Raw genomic sequence first — 20,813 nt, 5'->3', positions numbered from 1 at the left:
GTAGTGAATTTCCTGAGCTTGTACAGTAAGCACTTGATTCATATATGTATCCTGGTGCGATATTTTATTGTTGTTTCGAAGTGCACTTTTTTCAAAATAAAGTGACTTTTGGGGGGATCACAGGTATAAACTCTGAGATGCCTCTTTACGTAAGATCATCAAGCCAGCAGTTTATTGGTCTCCCTGAGATAAAGCCTGCCCTGCATGAACTGTAGGAAGTTTTGTTTTCTCTTCCTATTGTGGTTAGAATCGGGCACCAAGTATCAAGGATACATGTGTTAGGTGGAGTCAGGAGGAAGTGTTGCTGTTCCAAGGACAGCGGGCACGTGTGCTCATATGGAGCCTGTTCAGCCCCAGACCCACTCTGATGTCTCCCAGTTAGCGGAGGCTACCTAGCCACCTTCTCCGTGTTCCACGTATGAAATGAGTGTACTTCACCTTGTCAGATTCAGACTTTCACTGCCTTGGCCCCGTCACCCCACTCACACACATGCCTGTCCTTTTCTGTCTGGGAAAAACACACAGAGAATAAAATGCCTTTCAGCCAGGTCTCTGACTGTTCAGGATAAATTCAGTTTATGGTCTGAACATCCTAGATATTTGCTGAATTTTCCTCGGAATCCTAACCATACTTTGAAGTGAATTAAAATAGCACATAATAAAGACACATAGGTGGGTTTAGGGGAAAAAAATAGATCTTACACACGTTACTCTCCAGCAAAGCCTGCAGTACCCTCCCTGCCTTTTGTCAGCGTGTAATGCATTTTACATTACTGGACCCAGAGACGGGATGTTTGCAGTATTTTCAGACTTCTCTGTAATTAAGATGCCCTTGTAAACATCACACACTCTCCCACTGTGTGTTCAAACGTTACGTGTCTACCTTGGGGAGACACGAGAGGAATGAAGACATGATCTCTAGAGAACTTCTCAGGATGTACACCCTGATTTCCTCTCGTCCCAACTTTTTTTTTCATTCCGCATTTTAAGCACTGTGAAGAAAATGGGAAAATTAACCAGTCCCACAAAGCCTGTGTTTGCCCAATGAATATTAATTCATGGTGGTGTTACTCTTTTAGCTGAAAAATCTTATAAAAATTGATAAACAAGAACTCACCATAGTCTATAAAACACATCTCTTTTTTTATAAAAAGGAATGCATTCAATTATTTTAAGTAATAAGAAAAATGCAATCTCATTACAGCATGCATTTAAACATGACAGATATCACAGCCTCTTAATCCTGCCAGATTTATGAAAATGAAGAGAATCTAATAATTAAGTGGGTGACTGGAAGACAGATGAATCTGGTTTCTTTGCTATTAAAAAAATACACAAACCCCCAGGCATGTTAATTTTTGAGAAACAAACCATAAAGCGTGACAGAGGATTATCACAGGAGACCTGTAGTTCATTTTGCATGAATTTCCAGATGGAACTCCTTCCACACTCTTCAAAAAGTATTAATTTAGATTAGGACATGAGTGATCATCTTTTCAAACTTTTATTCAAGTAAAGAGAACCTCTTGTTTGCTATGGAAACTCAAATTGGCGTATTTTGATTTATTGAGGGTCTCTCTCTCCCATTTGAAAGCTGGTTTTCATTAGGGAACATGGAAACCCCACTCATGGCTCTCCATTTGTTTCCGTTTGGTGTAAATTTCTGAGCCTAGGAAGTAATTTCATTTTGAGATTTCCACATTTTATTGTTTTGTTTATTTGGCCCAACAGAGAAGAGATTGCCCTGTTTTTAAAATTATCCTTGGGAGAAGTGTTAAAGATCAGATTATTCATCTTTTCTGATCCTATACCATGTGATACATAATACTCTCCCAGGAGACATTTTCTGTAATATAATAGTTTAATTTTGGACTGGAAAATATGATGAGACACACTTGCTTTCCATATTATCTAATACATAGTTGAGAGTGAAATTATTTAGTTAATTTTTTAATATTGAGTGAAAATGAATGAAACTGAGAATCGGAGTGTAGTTGATATTGTCTGAAGCAAGTAAACATATTTTTACTTTGCTAACTGTAATGCTGATTCACAGTCTACCTGATCATGGAATTATTGAGTCCTTACCTTTTTTCCCTTGACAGGAAGATGGAGGTGGTGACTTTGTTCTGCCTTTCCCAGAAGTTGTGGAAATTTATGCATTATAAATTGCTTTCACTTTCATTGGGCACATGAGTCCTGAATAAATGTCAAGTGTGTCTCCCAGTTGTCTTGTTGTTATTTACCAGGTTAAATATCAGAATGTATTTCCACAAGCAAACTAGTGGAAGAGCCCCGCCTGCTGAGTTCAAGTTAAAAGGCACTTGCTGAGTGCTGGTGGGCAGAGCAACCTGCTAATTACTGTCAGAATTCTGGTGGAGCAAACTTTAGCTGGTTACATTATATTCGCTTAGTCCAACTTCAACTAGAATATAAAATGTGTCACCCCAGGTGACTATAACAATTAAACAAATAAAGAAATCTGCTTCCTTTTCATACAGTTATAATAGCTAGGTTGATTGTGGGAACTTTTTGTTCTTTGTTGTAAACCATATTCATCTAATTTTTTGTGAGTGATGTTAGGATATTTTTTTTTTTTGGCCAATCTCTTTGTATCCCGTGTTCCCATCAGATGTTCTTCCCTTCTTACTTTTTCATTTAGTGTAACGCTGAAACTTCAACTCACAGAGAAAACACTTCTTTCCAAAAGTCTTGTTGCTTGGACAAGAATATAGTCTGGTCTTCAGATAACATTTTATTGGTAGCTACTACAAAGAAAAGACTTTGTTAGTGGGATCCAAACTGCACTTGTCTGTTGGCTTTCTTGAAAAAAGGGCATTGTCTCTTAAGTACTGTATACAGCATATATAGTGACTTCTGATTTATGGTTGTCATGGTGATGAAAAATGCAGTGCTCCTCTGTGCTCCATTTAAATAAATAAACAAGGACAACTTAGGGAACTTTATAAGACATAAATTATTTCTGGTCCGTGGCTGCACAAGGTCCTGAGCACATTCTTGTTTAAACATCTTTCTAGTAGTGTGTTTTCCAGAGTAAGCAAATGTAATTTATGCTTCAGAGCTAATAAGAACATGGCTCCTCTTGGAATTGCTCATTCATCTGAAGTAAGTTCATTGACACCTGAGGGAAAGGAGAGTTAATGAATCACGGTGGGGGAAAATTGTGCCCCTCACTCTTTCCAGAGACTAGTTTCTGATAATTGCCATTAAATGGACTGAATAATCTTTTAAAAATCCTATCCGTTTCTTGCTTTTAAAAGTTGGAGATTTTAAAATATAAAGTGCAGGCATGGGTTTTTAAGTCTTTAATAAGTAGCTAAATAAAATAGGGCCACCCTGTTTCCATTTAATTGATGGCTGGATATCTTTAGAGTATGTAATTATAATTATTTTCTTCTTAAATCTTGAACATTTTCAACTGTTTAAAGATATTTTTAAAGAATATATGACTTAATTCTCCCCCATGTATTCTCTCTGATATATTTATAAACATCTTATTTTGCTTCTTTCTTTTAAACCATTCTTGATTCAATTGTACTCCAATCATGGTCACAGAAATGACAGGTAAATTTTACTAAAATGTTAACATCATAGTCCTGCTGTGATTTGTCCACTTGAAATTCTCCGTTTTGTCTTTGTGGACCATTCGCATTTTTTGGAGGCAACATCCATGGTAGCCTATGATTGTTTTTTCCCTTGAATGCAATTTAGGCTGAAATGTCAGTTTTTTTTTTCCATGAACATCTAATTGTGCCATTTCTCAAATTCAAGTCCAATACTGTGGAATTTCCCTGCCTTCGACTTATTGTACATGTATCTGTGGTAAATTTGGTACCCTTCATCTCTCATGTGGTTCATCTCTAATATAGTCATGAACCACAAAGGAGTCTATGTATGACCCCATCAGAGAGTGCAGTGCAGATGGCCCTTTACAAAGTGTGTCTTTCCCAGTTTCTGCTCAGCAAAAGTGTATGTGTTTGTCTTTGCAGTGTTACCCAATTCTTAAGGCACAGTCATACTCGAAGTTGCTAATAAAGTAACGGCTCTGGAATTAGTGTCAGAGATTTCAGAAAATTTGCTTTCTGCTGCCCCCTTGCCTTAACAATAGTGTTGTCTCTACTATGTCATTAACCCACTGAAGATGAGACCCTTATGACAACCCTAATGCATCACCAGAATCCAGCCCGGAAAGCTGCCCATCCTATCACCAGTCATTCAGAGATAGAAACTACTCTCTCGAAGACTCCTGACAGCTTTGCCTCTATGACCGGGCCAGACAACTCTAGTCTTTGTTCAGTTCTATCACTAGTGCAGCATTTTTACTCTGCCCCTGCTCTCAGCCAGAGCTGGGCTGGGCTGCATACTCATAAATTCTGCAAGAGGCTTTTGCTGAAACCCTTTTTAAAGCCAGGTCATGTTAGAATGTGATAACTCTTAAGAGATTCTGAGCATAAGGTCAGCCCCTTTCTTGGTGCTAAAGTTATTTGCCACTTAAGGCTTGAGCCAGCCATGAGCCTGCTGATCCTCTCTGTTCCCCAGGCAGGATGAATAGGACTGTCACCTTAAAAATAATAAGCGGAACATTTTTAGGATGTGATGCAGGTCCCTACAAGCTCTTGCAGACAGAGCTGGACTTCAGGGCCTTCCAAAGATCATGGCCCCTATCATCAGATTCCAGATAACAGGGTTTTTCCTCCTCCCTTTCTGTTTTTATTAATTTGAATCTGCTGAGTCTGACCATTGTAATTATCCCTGGTATTCATTTTGTCAAAGTGTATTAGTGAGAGATCAATACTATGGATCAGCCCATTCACTTTCTCCTTGTTTGGGCGTATTGATGCAGTTTAAATAAAAGTCAGCTTGCTGTATAATGTTTGTTTATCCTGGCCCTTGCTGAACATTTCCGCACCCTCACTGACTGTGTCTGTGTCATTTGTTTGACTAAACATACTTGGTTTCCCTGGGGTTTCCGAGTCACAGCACTCCAGTGTTGGCCTAAACTAATTTCACATTCTCAACAGGACTGATGGACGCCGCTGGTCCTTGGCTTCCCTCCCGTCCTCTGGCTACGGGACAAACACGCCCAGCTCCACCGTGTCTGTAAGTGCCTGTTGTCTTCCCTCTCCCTCACAACCTGGAGCTCTCATGCAGGTGGTGTTTTCTCTGGGTGTTTCCTGGTAGGGAAGAGAAGGGAAATGCTGTACGTCTGCCACTCTGACTAGGTTACGCATCAAATGATGAGCTAAAGATCATAACAAGGACATTCTCTTTGCTGTAAGCTTTTAAACTATGGCCCACCAATTGAGTAAGTCCCAGGATTGCAAGTTTGAAGATCAGGAGCTTTTGTTTTAACACCATTTGGTGTAGTTTGGGGTGGAAAACACAATTTGGTTTTATTGCTTTGGTTCCACGCCAGTGGTACTAGTCCTGAAAATGCCATTAAACTTTGATGGCCTGGGTCTTTTTTTCTTGTGGGGCTTAGATGCGGGAAATTTGTATGTTTGTTTTGGATTTTTGGGGGGGTCTTTGTTTTTCTTCTTCAAAGGAAAAAAAATGGCAAGCCTTAAATTTGTCTGTGCCTTCTGGGTAAGAACTTTCAAGGAGAGGTTAAAAGAACTAAACAGTAAGTTAAGATAAAGAAAGAAACAAGATGAAGACATAAAAAATGGGATAGAGGAAGGGTATTCACTTGCTCTAAGCTATAGCATTTCAACAGGAGCCCTGGTAATTACTGGGAGCGATTCAGTAGGTTGGATATATGCTTTCTTGGGTTAGATTAGTGATGTTGTGGGATATCTGTCTCTGCAGAGCCGTAGAAGCTAATGGGTCATTTAGAAAGACACAGTCTGTTGTAGGTTCTCAATAAACACCTCATGGAGTGGTCTGAATGCCCTTGTGCCAGTCAGGAATATGCACCTGGTGACTTTAGAGCCCCTTTTGATTCATTTCGATCCCCATTTTGTCAAAATTTGTGGTTTATCAAGGAGGCCTATCCATCTGTTTTTTTGTTCCACAAATTCCATGCTAAACATGTAGAGTCAGACACTTAATAACACTGAAATTGAAAAGAAACTACAATTAAAATTATAAACTCTAACTGGTATTATCACTGCCTTATGTGACATGTTTCTGAATTCCAGATGCAAAAGAATGTGTGTTTTTGGAGTCACCTTTAAAACTGACTTGTTAAAACCTGTTAGATTATTTTTACTATCTCCTTGTAGAATTTTATTGAGGATAGGTAATTTATTTTCCTGTCCATTATTCCATTTGTTGTGGTATATGAGTTTATTGTCCATTTAGATCGTTTCTGTGAAACATCAGACAACCTTGAGTAGTTTCAATGGCACATCCTTCTCACATCAGAAAAAGATGCTTAAAACTCCTGCATGGTTTCAGTGGATGAGAATGTCACCAAGTAACAGTCAAGTCACCCTTGGTTATTGTGTCAATAGCCATCCTCGGTCATTGGCCCATATTTTAGACGTTGAAAACATGGACGACCGCAGTGGAAAATGAAAGCCAAAACTGATCGATCAAGAAGAACTAAAGAGTAATTTTCTAAATTTTAAGTGTTGTCCCTAGGCCCTTGGGCATCCCCAGGTGGAACCCAGCCACCAATAAACAGAATCCTTGGTTCTTTGTTCAGCAGCTGTCCTACACTTATTCGCATCTAGTCCTCCCCACGCCCCAAAGTTATATCATGTCTCCTAGCTCCCAGTTCTTTTTTTTATTTCAGCTACATATCACCTTGTTTTGCCCTTCAGTCCAGTTTTATTGTAGTTGAGAAACAGAAATTTCTCTTTTAAAAGAAAAATAAAGGAGAGTGCAGGATCTTCCGATTTTTCTGTGTGTAACAAGTAAATCACACAAGGGTGAGCTACATAGAATCAGATGGGTACCAATAATTAAAAAAACAATTTTTAATTAAATACTTACTATGTGCCAGCACCAGGCTAATTATTTATAATGCATTTGCTAATCCAAGCAACATACCCTATCACACAGTCGCTGTTTTTGTCTTTATTTTATGCATCAAAAATGTGAGGGGCAGAAAATAAAATGAGGGGCTGCTTACCAACCCCCTTGTTTTATCAGCAAGAGTAACTAAATGAGCAGGCTCTTGGCTCTGTTCAAGGAATTTGCATAGTGTTTCTTAAAACAAACCTTGTAATTAATAAACCTGACCTAGCCATCTGTCATAACAGAGTCACTGCTGTCCCTGACTTCCATATGTGCCTGAAGAAGAAGCTGCCTGGGACAGTTTTCAGTCACACACACATACTCTGTGTTTCTAACAGCTTCTGACCAGCTAAGACAGATTCCTCCTAAGTGTTTATTTTATTGAAGAAAGTGGTGTCATAGCATTGTTGATCTCATATTCCTGTTTGTCCTTCAAAATGGAATTTTAGCCTTCAGAATTACTCTTTTTGCCAACAGACATGAGGAACTGTGGCATTTGTGCGGTGTAGGTACTATTGCACAAAATTCAGCTGTCCCTTCTCCCTCTTGGTTGTTTCTAAAAATTATGAGTGAAAATTTGAAGAACTACTTCTCATTTCCCTCAGTTTCTTGGTGTTCTTGTCTTTTAAATATTAGAACAAAAACTGCAAAATTGTTTAGTAGTTCCATATTTTTCTCTTCTAAATCTCATCTGAATTACTCTTAGATTCTCAATTGCAAGATTGACTATAAGTCATTTAGTTAATCAGAAATACACTTTAGTTATTTTTTAAATAAAAATACAGAACATTTACAAATCAAGTTATAAACACTTTGAAAATATAGTTTTACAGACAGTTGTGTTGTTAGCTGAATTCCAGAACTTCTTATGCTGACATGTGAACATCTTGTCTTTATCCTTTGGATATTGTGGGAATGGCATACTTGACAAGTGTTAAAAACGCAACATTCCTAAATTTGATCATGTGAACTTAATCAGTCCTTCCAGAGAATATTTAGTATTGCAACTTAATTTAACTTGCAGTTAATATTAATTTGTCAGACTTTTCAAAATACTATTCAGACAACAATATTTTGGGAATGGCTGGGGTTGAGTGGAGTGGTGGGGTGAAAATGGAGACAACTGAACTTGAACAATGATAAAAAATATTGAAGAAGAAGAAAGAAAAAAAAATTATTTTTTAAAGGAACCAATATGGAACTGCAGCAGTAGAGCGACATCCGCTCTGTATTTCTTACCAGATAAATTGTTTTCTGCAGAGGGAACAAATGGAAATAAGAACATACCCATAAATGTGAGAGGTGACTCTACATAATACTACTTCAAATAACAAGAAAATTATGCATGCATATGAATACTTTCCTTTGCAAAATATCTTGAGAGACTAAAGGCTTGTTTGAATGACATAATTACTCAGAACATTTTGGGGGAACTCTTTAATTGCCTTAAGAACTAGCAGCACAGTTTTTGTGTAAATTTTTACTCTTTAAAAACAGATTTGACTTATGGTATGGTCAAAGGTCATGCATGTGCAAGCTGGTTGGGTGATGAGACTCACTGGCATCACACTTAAGAGAACATGCTGGAAATACAAAGTAATGAGACTCAAGACTCAGTTTACTGAGAAACTCCCAAACTCATTCTCGAACTATTGTGAAAGTGGTAATCCAGGGTGTTGTGAGCAGTGGAGGTGTCTTTTCAATAGGGAGTGAGGTCATGGGGATGGCACAGGCTCCCTCTGTTGTCCCAGAAGCTCTCTCCACTCCCCAGGTTCTCCTTGAAGTCCCTCGTGCTGCTGGAACTGAGCCTTGCGTTTCTCTGTTGTTCCATATCAACTCACTTCTGAGGCTGCATTTGGTGCCTTCTGAACCCCCAGGACATTTTGGAGTGCTATGGACTCATGCTGGTGGCCCTCTGTTCCCTTCACACCTTGCTTGTTCCAGCTGAGATTAAAGAGGCTCTCTCCCCAGAGAAGCTCCTGCCTCTGCGCCTCTTTAATGCTGTGAAAGTGACAGTGCTCCCGCCACCACCACCACCAAGGTTTTCTGTGTTCCCCATCGGTAAACACGGGCACATTCCTTCTGGAGCTGAGTTACATGGCTACATATGGCATAACCACATCATCTTCCTCTCAGACTTAACCCATAGTAACATTTTACATGTGCTGCAGCTAGTTTTTAAAATCAGTTTTTACTTTGTTTTATAAATAAAGCATTAAATACACCATTAAAGCCCTTCCTGTTCAGCCTCTCCCTTTCTCTTTCCTCCCTCCCTCCACAGAGGGAGTCACCCTCTGGAAACCTCTGGGTGTGGTTTTCATGCAGGTACAGGTCCCTGATACCTTATGTGAAACTCTCAGACCCTGTCTGTTTTGGGATTGATTGTCCCGTTTTAGAAAGGTAACACGATCCCCGGGCCATACATACCAGCCCCGCAGCAACTGGGCCTGCACCTTATGATCAAATATGCTGAATTTCTACAGCAACCTGAATCAACATCCACACCCAGTGGATTAAGTACATGTTTTTAGTAGACTGCCATCAGTTCAGTTGATGTTTTGCCACCAAAAGGGGTTAGGTTACTGTAAACTTATAAATCAACTTGGGTGTTTTGAAATCTTAGATACAGAATTGTGGACATTAATTTACCTTTGAGACATATGTACAGATTCCTAATTCTGTTTTTCTGTTTGTTGATTTCCTCATTTTTGCTTTCATTGCAGCTGCTTCTCTCCCGCTTACATTATTATTATTCTTTTCCTGATTTCTTGAGTTGACTTAGTTTATGCGTTTTATTTCTTCTTTCATAATGAAGGACTTTAAGGCTGTGCTTGTACTTTCTGAATAGAGTTTTGGTTTATCTCATTCATCTTTCTAGTAGTGTTCTCATTTTTATGGTTTATAAAATAATCTCATTACATTATAAAAATCTCTCAATGCCTCTGTGTGTACTTAGTACAGTGGCCTGCAAGTTCAAGGTATCAGGATATTTTTAAGCTCTAGTCAGTAATTTCTAGTGTCACTGCATTGTGGTTTCATTGTTTATGAAGCATGCTCTTAACCTAATGACCTTTTTGTTTTAAATGAAAAAGCCTATTACAACTGAATTTTTTACTGAGTGGTATCTTTCCAAATATGTTTATTTAACTGTGTTTCTACCATTCAAAAATTTCTCAGTCTCTTTTGTTAGAATTGCCTACAGAGTTTACCACCCACTTAAGAAAACAACCACCAGTCTCTGCTTTATAGCTTTATTTCTCAGATTGATTAAAAGCAGCATTATGTAGGCATTTACCTTTTCTACCTTACCTGGCTCCAGGTATTGAATAAAAATGTTCAAAGAGTAAATCTAAACTCAAGGGATTAAAAACGCACTACTACTAAAGCTGCTTTAAAATGATAGCCTTGGCCAAAGCAAAAAAGAAAAAAAATTCAATTTTTAAAGCAATGGCATTATTGAGAAAAGTATCTCTTTTTGTTCCTTTTTTTTTTTAACCTGGGGCACATACTGATAGCAGTTGCACTGGAGGGCAGCACAATTTGTAAAGAGAGATCTTGTCACCTTGTTTATGATCACACATCATACAGTTCATTTTACGTTACCTAAAAGTCAGTGCTCGATTAGGAGCAACAGTGGAAACAAGTGTGCCATACTCAGTTGAGACCTTATCTGTCCATGTACCCAAATTCTCCCTCCAGTCTTTCTTGCTTTGGCTTTGGCTGGGTCCTATCCATTTTCAGATGCTGGGTTTCATCGAGAGAGAGAACTGTCTTTGGAAAAACCATTATAGACCAAGGAGATGAAATATAGAAGCCATTTTGACCTCCCAAAGAAAGTATTAAGGCATTGTCATGTAGGCGCTAGTTACTGTCATTATAAGATGGAAAGAAGACAATATAAAGTGGTGGTATATCAGGTTTTAGTGCTTTGATCTCATAGTCATCTGAAGAATTTTTTTTTTGAGGTAGTCATATTACCTCACTTTGGTTTCTTTTAGTCATCCTGTTCCTCCCAGGAGAAGTTGCATCAGTTACCATACCAACCAACGCCAGATGAATTACACTTCTTATCGAAACATTTTTGTACTACCGAGAGCATCGCCGCAGAGAACAGATGCAGGAACTCGCCCATGCGCCCCCGTTCCCGAAGTCTGAGGTATGTAGACCTGGTTGCAAAATGTACTTAATCCCAGCCATTTCAAGGGGAGACTTTGGGTCCTCTAATACATGTATGTGTTCATTGATTTGTGAACTACTGTAAATATAGTGTGTTTTTTCACCTATACAGGATATTGTTAACTACCATTGTAAGGTATCTTACTGTGTTTCTTTTACATTCTTACGATTTACAAATTGCTAGCATGTCAGTGATCAGTGGACTAAATGGTCCACCTATAGAAACTTCTAGCCATTGCAGATTTCAAGGCAATCTAATCGTGGTTCAAAAGCAGTGCATACTTTAAGAGGGAGAAGTTGGGCTGAAAGGGAAGGGACTGCACATTTGGATTCACACGTGGAATTTAGATTCTTCGTTAGAAAAGTCCTCCCAGAGCTTTCAGTATTTTTTCCCATCATAAGTTGTACTTTCTCCAGGAGTTTGAACAAACTCTTAGCAGTTTTTGTCCCTTGAATTTTGTGGATGCCAAACATAGTCCATTTGACATTGAGTAAAGGCAGTTTTACTTTGACCCTTTTTCAAAAAGTAATATATATCGCAGTTTGAGTCTTCAGGAAGCAGACGGTGAAGCGGAGATGAGGACGTTCATGAGGGAGTGCTCAGGATGCACACCTGTGGGAGGGAGGGGCAAAGCAACAGGAGGCTGAGAGAGAGTTCTGGCTGCCATACAGGCCCAGGGGCTACAGTGACCCCACAGGGAGCTCTGCGAATGACACGACCCATCAGAGTTGCCCTCCAGGCCAAATGGCCCTTCCTGTATATCTCTACCTCAGTCACTGGATGTAGTGCCCTTGGAAGGACTTGACCTTGGGCAAGGTGACTCTGCGGCTGAGGCCATCTCTGAAGGGACTGAGAGCTGAAGGCTTCTGCAGTCCCAGAAATGGGGGCAGCAGTTCCTTCCCTGCATGGAGATCGGGGCAGTCTGCCTCTGGGTCACCACAGGATGGGAGCTTGGTGGTGTAGAATGGGTGCATTTTGATGTATTACATTTTTTTACAAAAATATTTCATTAGGTGTGCAGTTTAATATTAAAGTTTACTGGGAAGGGCTTTTCATTTTTTATCCTTATTTAGTATCATAAACGGATAGTAAATATAGCCACACTTGGTAATTGCAAGATGTGTTAGATTATTTTGAGATATGGAATAAAAGGCCAGTGTGTATGAATTTATGAATGACATTGTATTTTACTACCCAGGGGGCCTTTAGGTTTTATGAAAGGAGATTCTAGGATATTGGGTGCAAACTGTCTCCTTCCGGGAATTTAAATACTCACCTGAAGTTGCACGACTGTGTGGCACTGAGAAAGAACACCAACCAGCACTGAAATAAAGAAAAACGCACCGAGGTTGTGTGCCTGTGTCCCACCGTGCCCAGCCCTGCCTCAGCATCCAAAAGAAATACTTGCTAGGCTAGAAAATGGATTTCAGCGGTGCCACCTGTGCCACCGAGGGCTCCTAACCCTCCGTGTGGGCCGTGGCAGAGCGCAGGTGTGCGATAGAAGTGTGAAATGACACACTTCAGCATGTGCTTGATGCTGTTTCTGTAGCCGTCCTATTTCTCGTGTAGTGCAGTCCATTAGCTGGTTTCTGGAACCAGCACACAAGCTCACGCTGCATACGGAATATCAGCTCGGTTTAAGGACGTTTTCTGAACGAGTAATACAGTGCAGCTGTAATTAATTTGTGGTATTCCACTTCTTGAGCTTTCTTTTTGAATCCCTTTGAGGGTGTCTGTACATTTTAGGGTAGGTATGTGTGTACTAATGACCAATTTTGTAGTTTACTGCCAATATGTTTTTTTTTTTACAAAGATTGCATAGTACTTTTGATGCAACCAATTGTTTATAAATAAAAGGCTTATTTTCATTTCACGCTGTGGCAAGTTTAAAAGGGTAATTTGCTTTGCTTGCAGCCCCGGCCGTTCTCCCACCTGCTGTGACCATGAAATAATTATGATGAACCATGTCTACAAAGAAAGGTTCCCCAAGGTAATGAGTTGAATTGAAGATGCCTAGCATTGAAACCAACAGGCAACGTAGGTTTACTGTCTGTCTGCAAGGCGGTGTTAAGGGATGTAATGGTTCAATCTAGAAACGACTTGCACAAACCAGCACAGCCTTCTTGGAGAGAGAAAATCACTAACACATTTTAAAACTGCCGAAAGCTAGCCACACTCTGCGTGCTGAACTGGCCCTCACGTGAACCCTGCTGTTGGGCTACCGCTGGGTGGGCCTGGCGAGGTCCCAAGGGAGTTGAGGTCCCCAGGGAGTCAGCTTTGAAAGGCCTCTCCACCTTTGTGCTTCTCGTGCCCTTGTTCCTCAGAACCCTGGTGTGTCATGAAAACCATTTTTTAAAACCTAGTTTTTCTTTTTTATGACTTTTTATTTCTTTAGCAATTAGATATCTGACCTTGTTACTTTAGAAGGGGAGGTGCAGGTGCAGTGTTCCCTGTTTGACTGGCAAAAGGAATGTGAACCGGGCCGGAGTGGACCAGGCAGAGGGTTGTCGCCAGGCACCTCGGCTGCAGGGAGCTGCTGTCCGATAGTCCCTGTCACCTTGTGTCCACAGCCTTTCCACCCAAGTGTTCCTACGTGTGGGAGAAGGCAATTTCTCTGTTTTGTCTCCCCCCCCCCCACTTTTATAGCCCTGGGGAAGAGAACAAAAGGAAATCTTTGGTTTCATAAATCAGGAGTAGAACACTTATTATTTGTAATGAAGCCAACATCAATGTCATTGATTAAAGCCATTTCAGCTATTTATCACATGTCACTTGTTCACCAGGGAAACAGGTCCTGACTATACTAGTTAATACTTGTTGGGACTTCAGAGGGGAGAAGGAGGCGGAGGGAAACTCTCTGAGTATTATGCAATTAATGGAAGCGAGGAGTATTGACGAGGCAATAGGGGAATCACAGGGAAGGGAAGGAAGCTGGAAGGGAACTTTTGGAGTTATGTTCCCAAGGGAATCCCCTTGGCCTTTTGCACATGTCCTGCAGCTCTTTGAGAAAAGGATCAAGGAGGTATGGGATGCTTGTTCCTGGCACGTGAAGACAGGGCCAACAGGACCAACTATCGGCCTGTCCCGTGGAACTGCAGCGGCAGTCCTGCACTTTGAATAGGTAGAAACAGTGCTATCATATATTTTTGACAACCTTTTTAAAAGAGTTCAAGATCTGAAGTGAAAGCATTACCGTTCGCAGATAGTAAGTTATCTGTGGAAGGTTACATGGACCACTTTACATGTGATAGAGCATAGGAAAAAATAATTACTGCCCTGGGATATCCAGTTTCCCTTGCACACCTCAAATCTTTCTTCCACATGGTGTGACTTCTTTTTTGTTCCTTCCAAAGTAAACTTTATTTTTCAGAGCAGTTTTTGGCTCAGGAAGACTGAGCAGAAAGTACAGTTCCCAAATACTCCCTCACCACACACATGCACAACCCCTCCAATCAACATCCCCGCCAGAGTGGTCCACTTGTTACGATCGACAAACCTACACTGACACATCGTGTGACACAAAGTGTCACCCCAAGGCCACACTTTACATTAGGGTTCACTCTTGGTGCTGCACATTCTGTCAGTTTTGAGGGACATGTAATGACACATATACTCCAGTACAGTGTGAAGAAGGGAGGCTTCTTTTAAACGTAATTTGTAGAATTATATTTAATAACTGTGGAGGTCTCTGAAAATGCAAAGTCAGCGTGATGATTGGATTGAGCAGATTTATGTTTCCTTGTATTACATCTGTGTGTGCACATCTTCTCTAAATAGGCTACAGCTCAGATGGAAGAACGTCTGAAGGAAATTATCACCAGCTACTCTCCTGACCACGTTCTTCCCCTCGCAGACGGAGTGCTGAGTTTCACCCACCATCAGATTATTGAGCTGGCTCGAGATTGCTTGGATAAATCCCACCAGGGTCTCATCACCTCACGATACTTCCTTGAATTACAGCACAAATTAGATAAGTTGCTACAGGAGGTAAGGGCCATGTAGCATATGAAGTTTTCTGATTTGTTTTGCTTTTTCCCTGGGGGGGGGAGAGAAAAATTTTATGAGAGCATTTGCATAACATGTTTTAACTATCAGATGGAGTTCATATTCCAGGGAAGCAAAGATAAGATGGGGGGGACTGATTGCTACTTGCTATAAACTGATTCTGGTCGTCATTTATAGTAATAGAAAGTTAATGTAATAACCTTTATAGGAGCCTTGGGACCCAACAATCTATGGCTCTAGGATAAGTGGATTGTGAAGGGTTTTGAAGCAGTGATTCCATTTCCCCTCCCCCACTGCCCTGCCCCTTAGCCATAAAGTTATAAATTGCCTGAGTGTGTACTATTTGATGACACTGTCTAGTTCTAATACCCGGAAAAGCTAAATGGAAGATGGCTGGCTTCTTCCAGGCTGTGTGTCCTATTAATTAGCCCACAGGTAGTATTGGGTGGTAAAGGCAACTTGTATTTTCATTAGTGTCAGTTCTTCTTCTCACAGAATATCCAATTTCTGAAATGACAGATAAACACAGGCCTTCTCTAGGTCTAACTCTTGCATGCCTAACTGCTGACGATATCCGGGACGGGAAGGGAGTGTGTATGGTGGAGTGGAATTAGTATATAATGTTGCTACTCTGATTGTAATTGATAAGCCACAGCCTACAAGTAAAACCTATTTAGCCTATACAGTTGGGTGTATTGTATTTCTGTATCTCATAGAGAATAAATTATGCCCATGTAAATATAATTGAGAGTGGTTTTCTCTAAGCATGATATGTGAATAATTACATGGAACTGAAGGAAAATATCAGCATCCTAGTTATCTAGAAATCCATCTGCCCTTGCTCCTACTGAATTTGGTTGCAGTGAGATGAGCAGATCCCTCTCTAGGGTCTTCCCGTCTAAATCTGCCCCTCTGAGTTTCCTGGTCTTTGTTCCCATCTCTCACATTTCAACCTATTGCAGTCTATTAAGGCATCTCAGACTGTCTTTGGGGGTAAACACATTGTTTTATTTTTTGTTGTTAATTTCCAATTTGACACAGACCAGTTCTCCTATAAATCAAATTGAAAATTAATTTACGGGAAAATGATCATGTGTTTGGGTGTTCCAGCATGTGGAATTGCTGTGAGAGTTGCTAAATGCTCGTTCTCAATAAGTGTGCTGATCTCATCATGCACTGACAACCGTCCGTGGACGGCTTCCAGTCTCCAGGCCCCCCTCTGAGTCGCACTGCCCCGGAGCCTGGTGTCCGTGTGCGCAGACGCTGTCTGTGTCGTGCTCACACGGGATGAAGTGTGATGCGTGGAGGGCTCAGTGCACATGTGTTCAGTACATGGCTCTGACTCCCTCTTGTTAAACTCACTGACGTGAGGTCAACTCTCCCCCCTCATCCCATAACCGGGCTGAGGCCCTCTTCCTCCCCGGTCTGCCCCATTCCAGTCCTAACCTGTGCCGCTGAAGAGCATCTCTCTAACCTCCTTCACTGGCTCCTTCCTGCCCGCGAGGAAAAACCGTCACGTGGCCTGTGTCACACTCTTCCTCCCAACACATTCAACCACAGGACACTGTGATGGTCTGTTTGGGGTCCTCGCTTCACCAGCATACAGCAGGATCTTTGAGGGACAAGGATCCCCCCAAACCATCTCAAACACCCTGGCACCTCGCTCCCCATGTGGCGTTTATTGGGCTCCTCAGTGAGTGGGAGGGGGAAGATGCGTGTGCCCACACGCCAACTATTCGATCTGTCAGGATTCGTTGTCAAGTAACCTAATTCTGCTCTTTCTTTTAATTAAATCAACTTCTGGAAAGTGCAGGAAACACTATGCGTATTCCTTTTTATGAGAATACCTTGAAAATTATATTTGCTAAATGGAGCTTTATTTATTTATTTATTTATTTATTCTTGTTTATTCTATTACAGTTGTCCCATTTTCCCCCCTTTTCCCTCCTCTGCCCAGCCCACCCCTACTCCCCCAGTCCATCCCCACACCATTGTCCAAGTCCACGGGTCATTCCTACGCGGTCTTTGACTAGTCCCTTCTCCTTCTTTCCACCATTTCCCCCCTCCCACTTTTTCCTCTGGCAGCTGTCAGACTGTTCCCTGTTTCCATGTCTCTGGTTCTATTTTTTGCTTGTTAGTTTATTTTATTCATTAGATTCCTCTTATAAGTGAAATCACATGGTTTTTGTCTTTCACCGACTGGCTTATTTCACTTAGCATAATAGTAAATGGAGCATTTTTAAACAGAAGAGGCAGGTGAGGGGGGCACTTCGGTCAGCCTCTGTGAGACACTGTTCCAAGCTCCACGGTTCTGTGCCAGGAGATTCTCATAATCACAGTTTAGTCCTGTGCTGTCCATTCATTCCTTCATGGGTGTTCCCCGGAAAGGGTGCGGTTGATATAAAAAGCTACTTCGATTGAAATCTCCCACTCACTTTTGTTTCTGTATGAGAGACTTGACAGCTTGTTTCATAGCAGTTAAAACAAAATCTTAGGGTTTCAAAAATCATTGGAATGGGCCATATAATGCATTAAAAAGTTATTGATTTTTAGAAACATTTCTTTTGGGGGGCAGAAAAGCAGGACTACTTGTGGCTTAAAGGGCATTGTTGGGTATGAATAAGAATATTTTACCATTTATCTTCACAGATAAACATTTCCTTCAGTCCTTTTGTGACAATCAAAACTATTCTCAGAATCACATTCACAATGTCCTTTCAGAGTTTGGAGCTAAACGGTCACAGGGGAACTCACCCCTTTGGATAGAGCAGAATTGTGGGAACTTGCTTTGTCTTTCCTGGGATGCAACTGTTGTCACTTCCCAGCTGTGACACCGTGTGCCTGTCTGGCTTGCCTCCCAGCCGCCTTCCCATTGTCCGGCTTTTGCATAGCCCAGCAAGGGCGCCCTGAGGTTTGGAGAGCTTGATTTAACTGATGCCTTTTAAAGTGCTGACGTCTAGGTCAGTTCTCCAGGAATGCTTTTATGTCTCCATTCTTTTTTTTCACTTGGGTGTATTTAGCAAAAGAAAATAAAATACATGGGAAGCTGTAACCTACCCTCAAATCTGGGTCTCAGGATTTTTTTATAGCGGTCAACACTTAAAATACAAACACAGGGTATCAATGAGTATTGGAGCTCATTGTTGGCAGCCAAGAAACTATTACTCTTCTCATGCTGTGTGTGTGGTTTGGTTTGGAGTTATTTTAGCAAAGCTTCCCTCTATCATTCCCCAATAATGTTAGTATTATCTGAGTTAATATAACCATTGTATGTTTTGGCCTTATTTATGGCTGATAATTCTTAGAAGTAAGACATAAGAAGGAACAGATTATTATTATAGTTTTTAAAATGGAATTTGTATATCTAAACTGAGTTTTTAAAAATTTTTTGAGATATAGAGTTCTTGTTTCCCTTTGGTGAAACCATCAAAATATGTGCAGTCTTTTAGATTTTTTTAAAATTTTTGAATTTATAAATCAGTAATTATTATAGTAAAAGAAAATTCAGGATCTAGTCCCAATTGTCCAACAAGAAGTTAGTTGGGAATTTTTTGTTTTATCTTTCAGGTTTTCTGTTTACTTTTGATTAAGGATAAACTATAAACAGGGCACGTAACCATATTTCCTGGCATTCATTATATCTTCAAAAATCTTTTTATTGTAAAACAAAAATTGGAAAAAAAACGTAAAGACAGTCTAAATATTATGACTATCTCCTTATATATGTTTGAGCATCCTTACTGGTTACTGGGACCTATAGTTACAGTTACTAGTTGGTTTGTTTTTAACACATTCTATTCTAAAATTATTAAGCAATGGTCATTTTTCCTGTTTTTTTCCTTTTAAATGGTAAGTGTTTTGGTTTTGCTTATACATGGGTTTTACACCTAAAATACATTTTAGAAAGTTGCCCTTAATTTGGTGACTTAAATTCAGTAGTTATGTTACTGCTAAACATAACCGTTTTCCAAATATAATCAATTCTTTTTATGAGAAGTCTGATTCTTACTAGAATAAAGACCTTCAAGAATGATTTTAAGTGTTTATTACCATGTGTGTGAAATTATATTCTGTTGTACTGGCATCACTGTGATTTTTTTAATCCTGAGAGGAAAGTAAATCATAAAAATTAAAAAATTTAAAAAGCCTAAAAGTAAACATGCATAGAAGTTTACATTTAAACTTCTAAAACTTTGGTGTTAGGTCTGCTTTGACACAGATTTACCTCATTTCTTCAAGAAAATATCATTGAAAATTAAAATAGGTCTCAGTAAACTGAGTTTTGTTCTTAGGACATTTGTTGTACTTAGATTTCACATGTAGGCAACATCTAAAATAAAATTTTAAGATTTTAAGTCAGTTAAATTTTATTGAGTTGCGTGCCTCATTAGTATTCATTCAACGTGTGAAATCAAAATCATATGTACATATCCAAGTTTGAACATCATCCACCTAACATTTGAGAAAAGTAATGCACATTTTGTATATGTTATGAAATAACTAATTTATAGGCTAAACATATTGTATATGTAAAATGTCTTTCATGAATGCGTTAGATACCCATCTTCTGGATAACAAAAGCAGCCCTTCACTCTGTGAGCCATTGCATGCATGTAAGACGCCACATCTGGAAAGTCAAGTTTCCTCAGCAGCTACCCACTCTGTGTGTACTTTGTACTTAATGTGTCATCAACTTTTAATCTTTCATTCATGGTTCCCATTAGGAACCCTAACATTTGATTTTTTAACACAGAGAATAAGTCAAAGTTTTGCAATTAAAATTTAGCTAATAGAGCCATTTTGTAGATATAGAAGTTTAATAGTGTCCAATTTATGCAGAGATAATGTCCGCTTATCAATCTTTTAAAAGTATTTTCTAAATCACTTAATGTTTGAATATTTGCAATTATCTAATTAGCATGCTTTGCTGATTTTCTGTTCTGTTTAATGGAGCAACTCTGTATCATCATTCTTCCCATTGCTTTCTCATAGGCTCATGATCGTTCAGAAAGTGGCGAATTGGCTTTCATTAAGCAACTAGTCCGAAAGATCCTCATTGTCATTGCCCGCCCTGCTCGGCTACTAGAGTGCCTGGTAAGCTGCCCTTAGACATGACTCCATTACCTGTTGTTCTCTGTGGTTGAGCCATGACCTTCAGAATGCTCTAATTCCATTTGACTTCAAAGACCAGAGCTAAACAGAAAGAGTCAACGGGAGCTAGAGCTGTGAACGTTTGTGGTGACATCTGTGTGCGACCTTTGTTTTCTGGTTTTAAGTAAGAATTCTGGGACTTATGCTGTATTAAGTGATAGTCACATCATGCTCTGATCAAACTGAACAGATGATGATGAAATGTGTGCTTCTCCATATCTCAGTGTGATTACGTCATGGCTGAGTTAAAGCACTTGCTGAGCCTCACCTTTTGGGTGTTGCCAAGGTGCAGAGAGGGAGAAACCAGAGATAATGTATACAGTGACCTGTGACTATAATTAGTATTTGTGCTTCAATCGTGGCATATTAGAACTATGTTCTAGTCAGCAGCCCACTTGGGAGAATACAGTAGGGCCTCATCCATACCTGAAGAAATGAGACTTTTAGAGATTAGTTCATCTTATCAGTTATAGATGTATTTTTTGGTCAGTGATCA

The 20,813-nt window shown here is 39.9% G+C and overlaps 1 protein-coding gene across 7 annotated transcripts in view; it reads left to right on the top strand.

Annotated features, from left to right (window-relative positions):
* Positions 1-20,813, top strand: part of MAST4 (microtubule associated serine/threonine kinase family member 4) — a 527,976-nt gene that overhangs the window by 448,897 nt on the left and 58,266 nt on the right. For 5 of the 7 annotated variants that reach the window (XM_045848314.1, XM_045848312.1, XM_045848313.1 and 2 more), the window contains 5 exons: positions 5,043-5,121; positions 10,983-11,140; positions 13,076-13,151; positions 14,939-15,148; positions 20,159-20,260. In XM_045848314.1, coding sequence (XP_045704270.1) covers positions 5,043-5,121; positions 10,983-11,140; positions 13,076-13,151; positions 14,939-15,148; positions 20,159-20,260 — 625 coding nt within the window. Of the gene's footprint in view, positions 1-3,576; positions 3,586-5,042; positions 5,122-10,982; positions 11,141-13,075; positions 13,152-14,938; positions 15,149-20,158; positions 20,261-20,813 lie in introns of all 7 variants that reach the window. The other 2 variants (XM_045848311.1, XM_045848310.1) reach the window with 1 other exon arrangement.

Source organism: Phyllostomus hastatus, unplaced genomic scaffold (assembly GCF_019186645.2).
Source record: "Phyllostomus hastatus isolate PE091 unplaced genomic scaffold, TTU_PhHast_1.1 phas_contig_58, whole genome shotgun sequence".
Lineage (NCBI taxonomy): Eukaryota > Metazoa > Chordata > Mammalia > Chiroptera > Phyllostomidae > Phyllostomus > Phyllostomus hastatus.
Note: the sequence above shows the minus strand (reverse complement) of the source record. Positions and strands in the feature narration are given on the sequence as shown.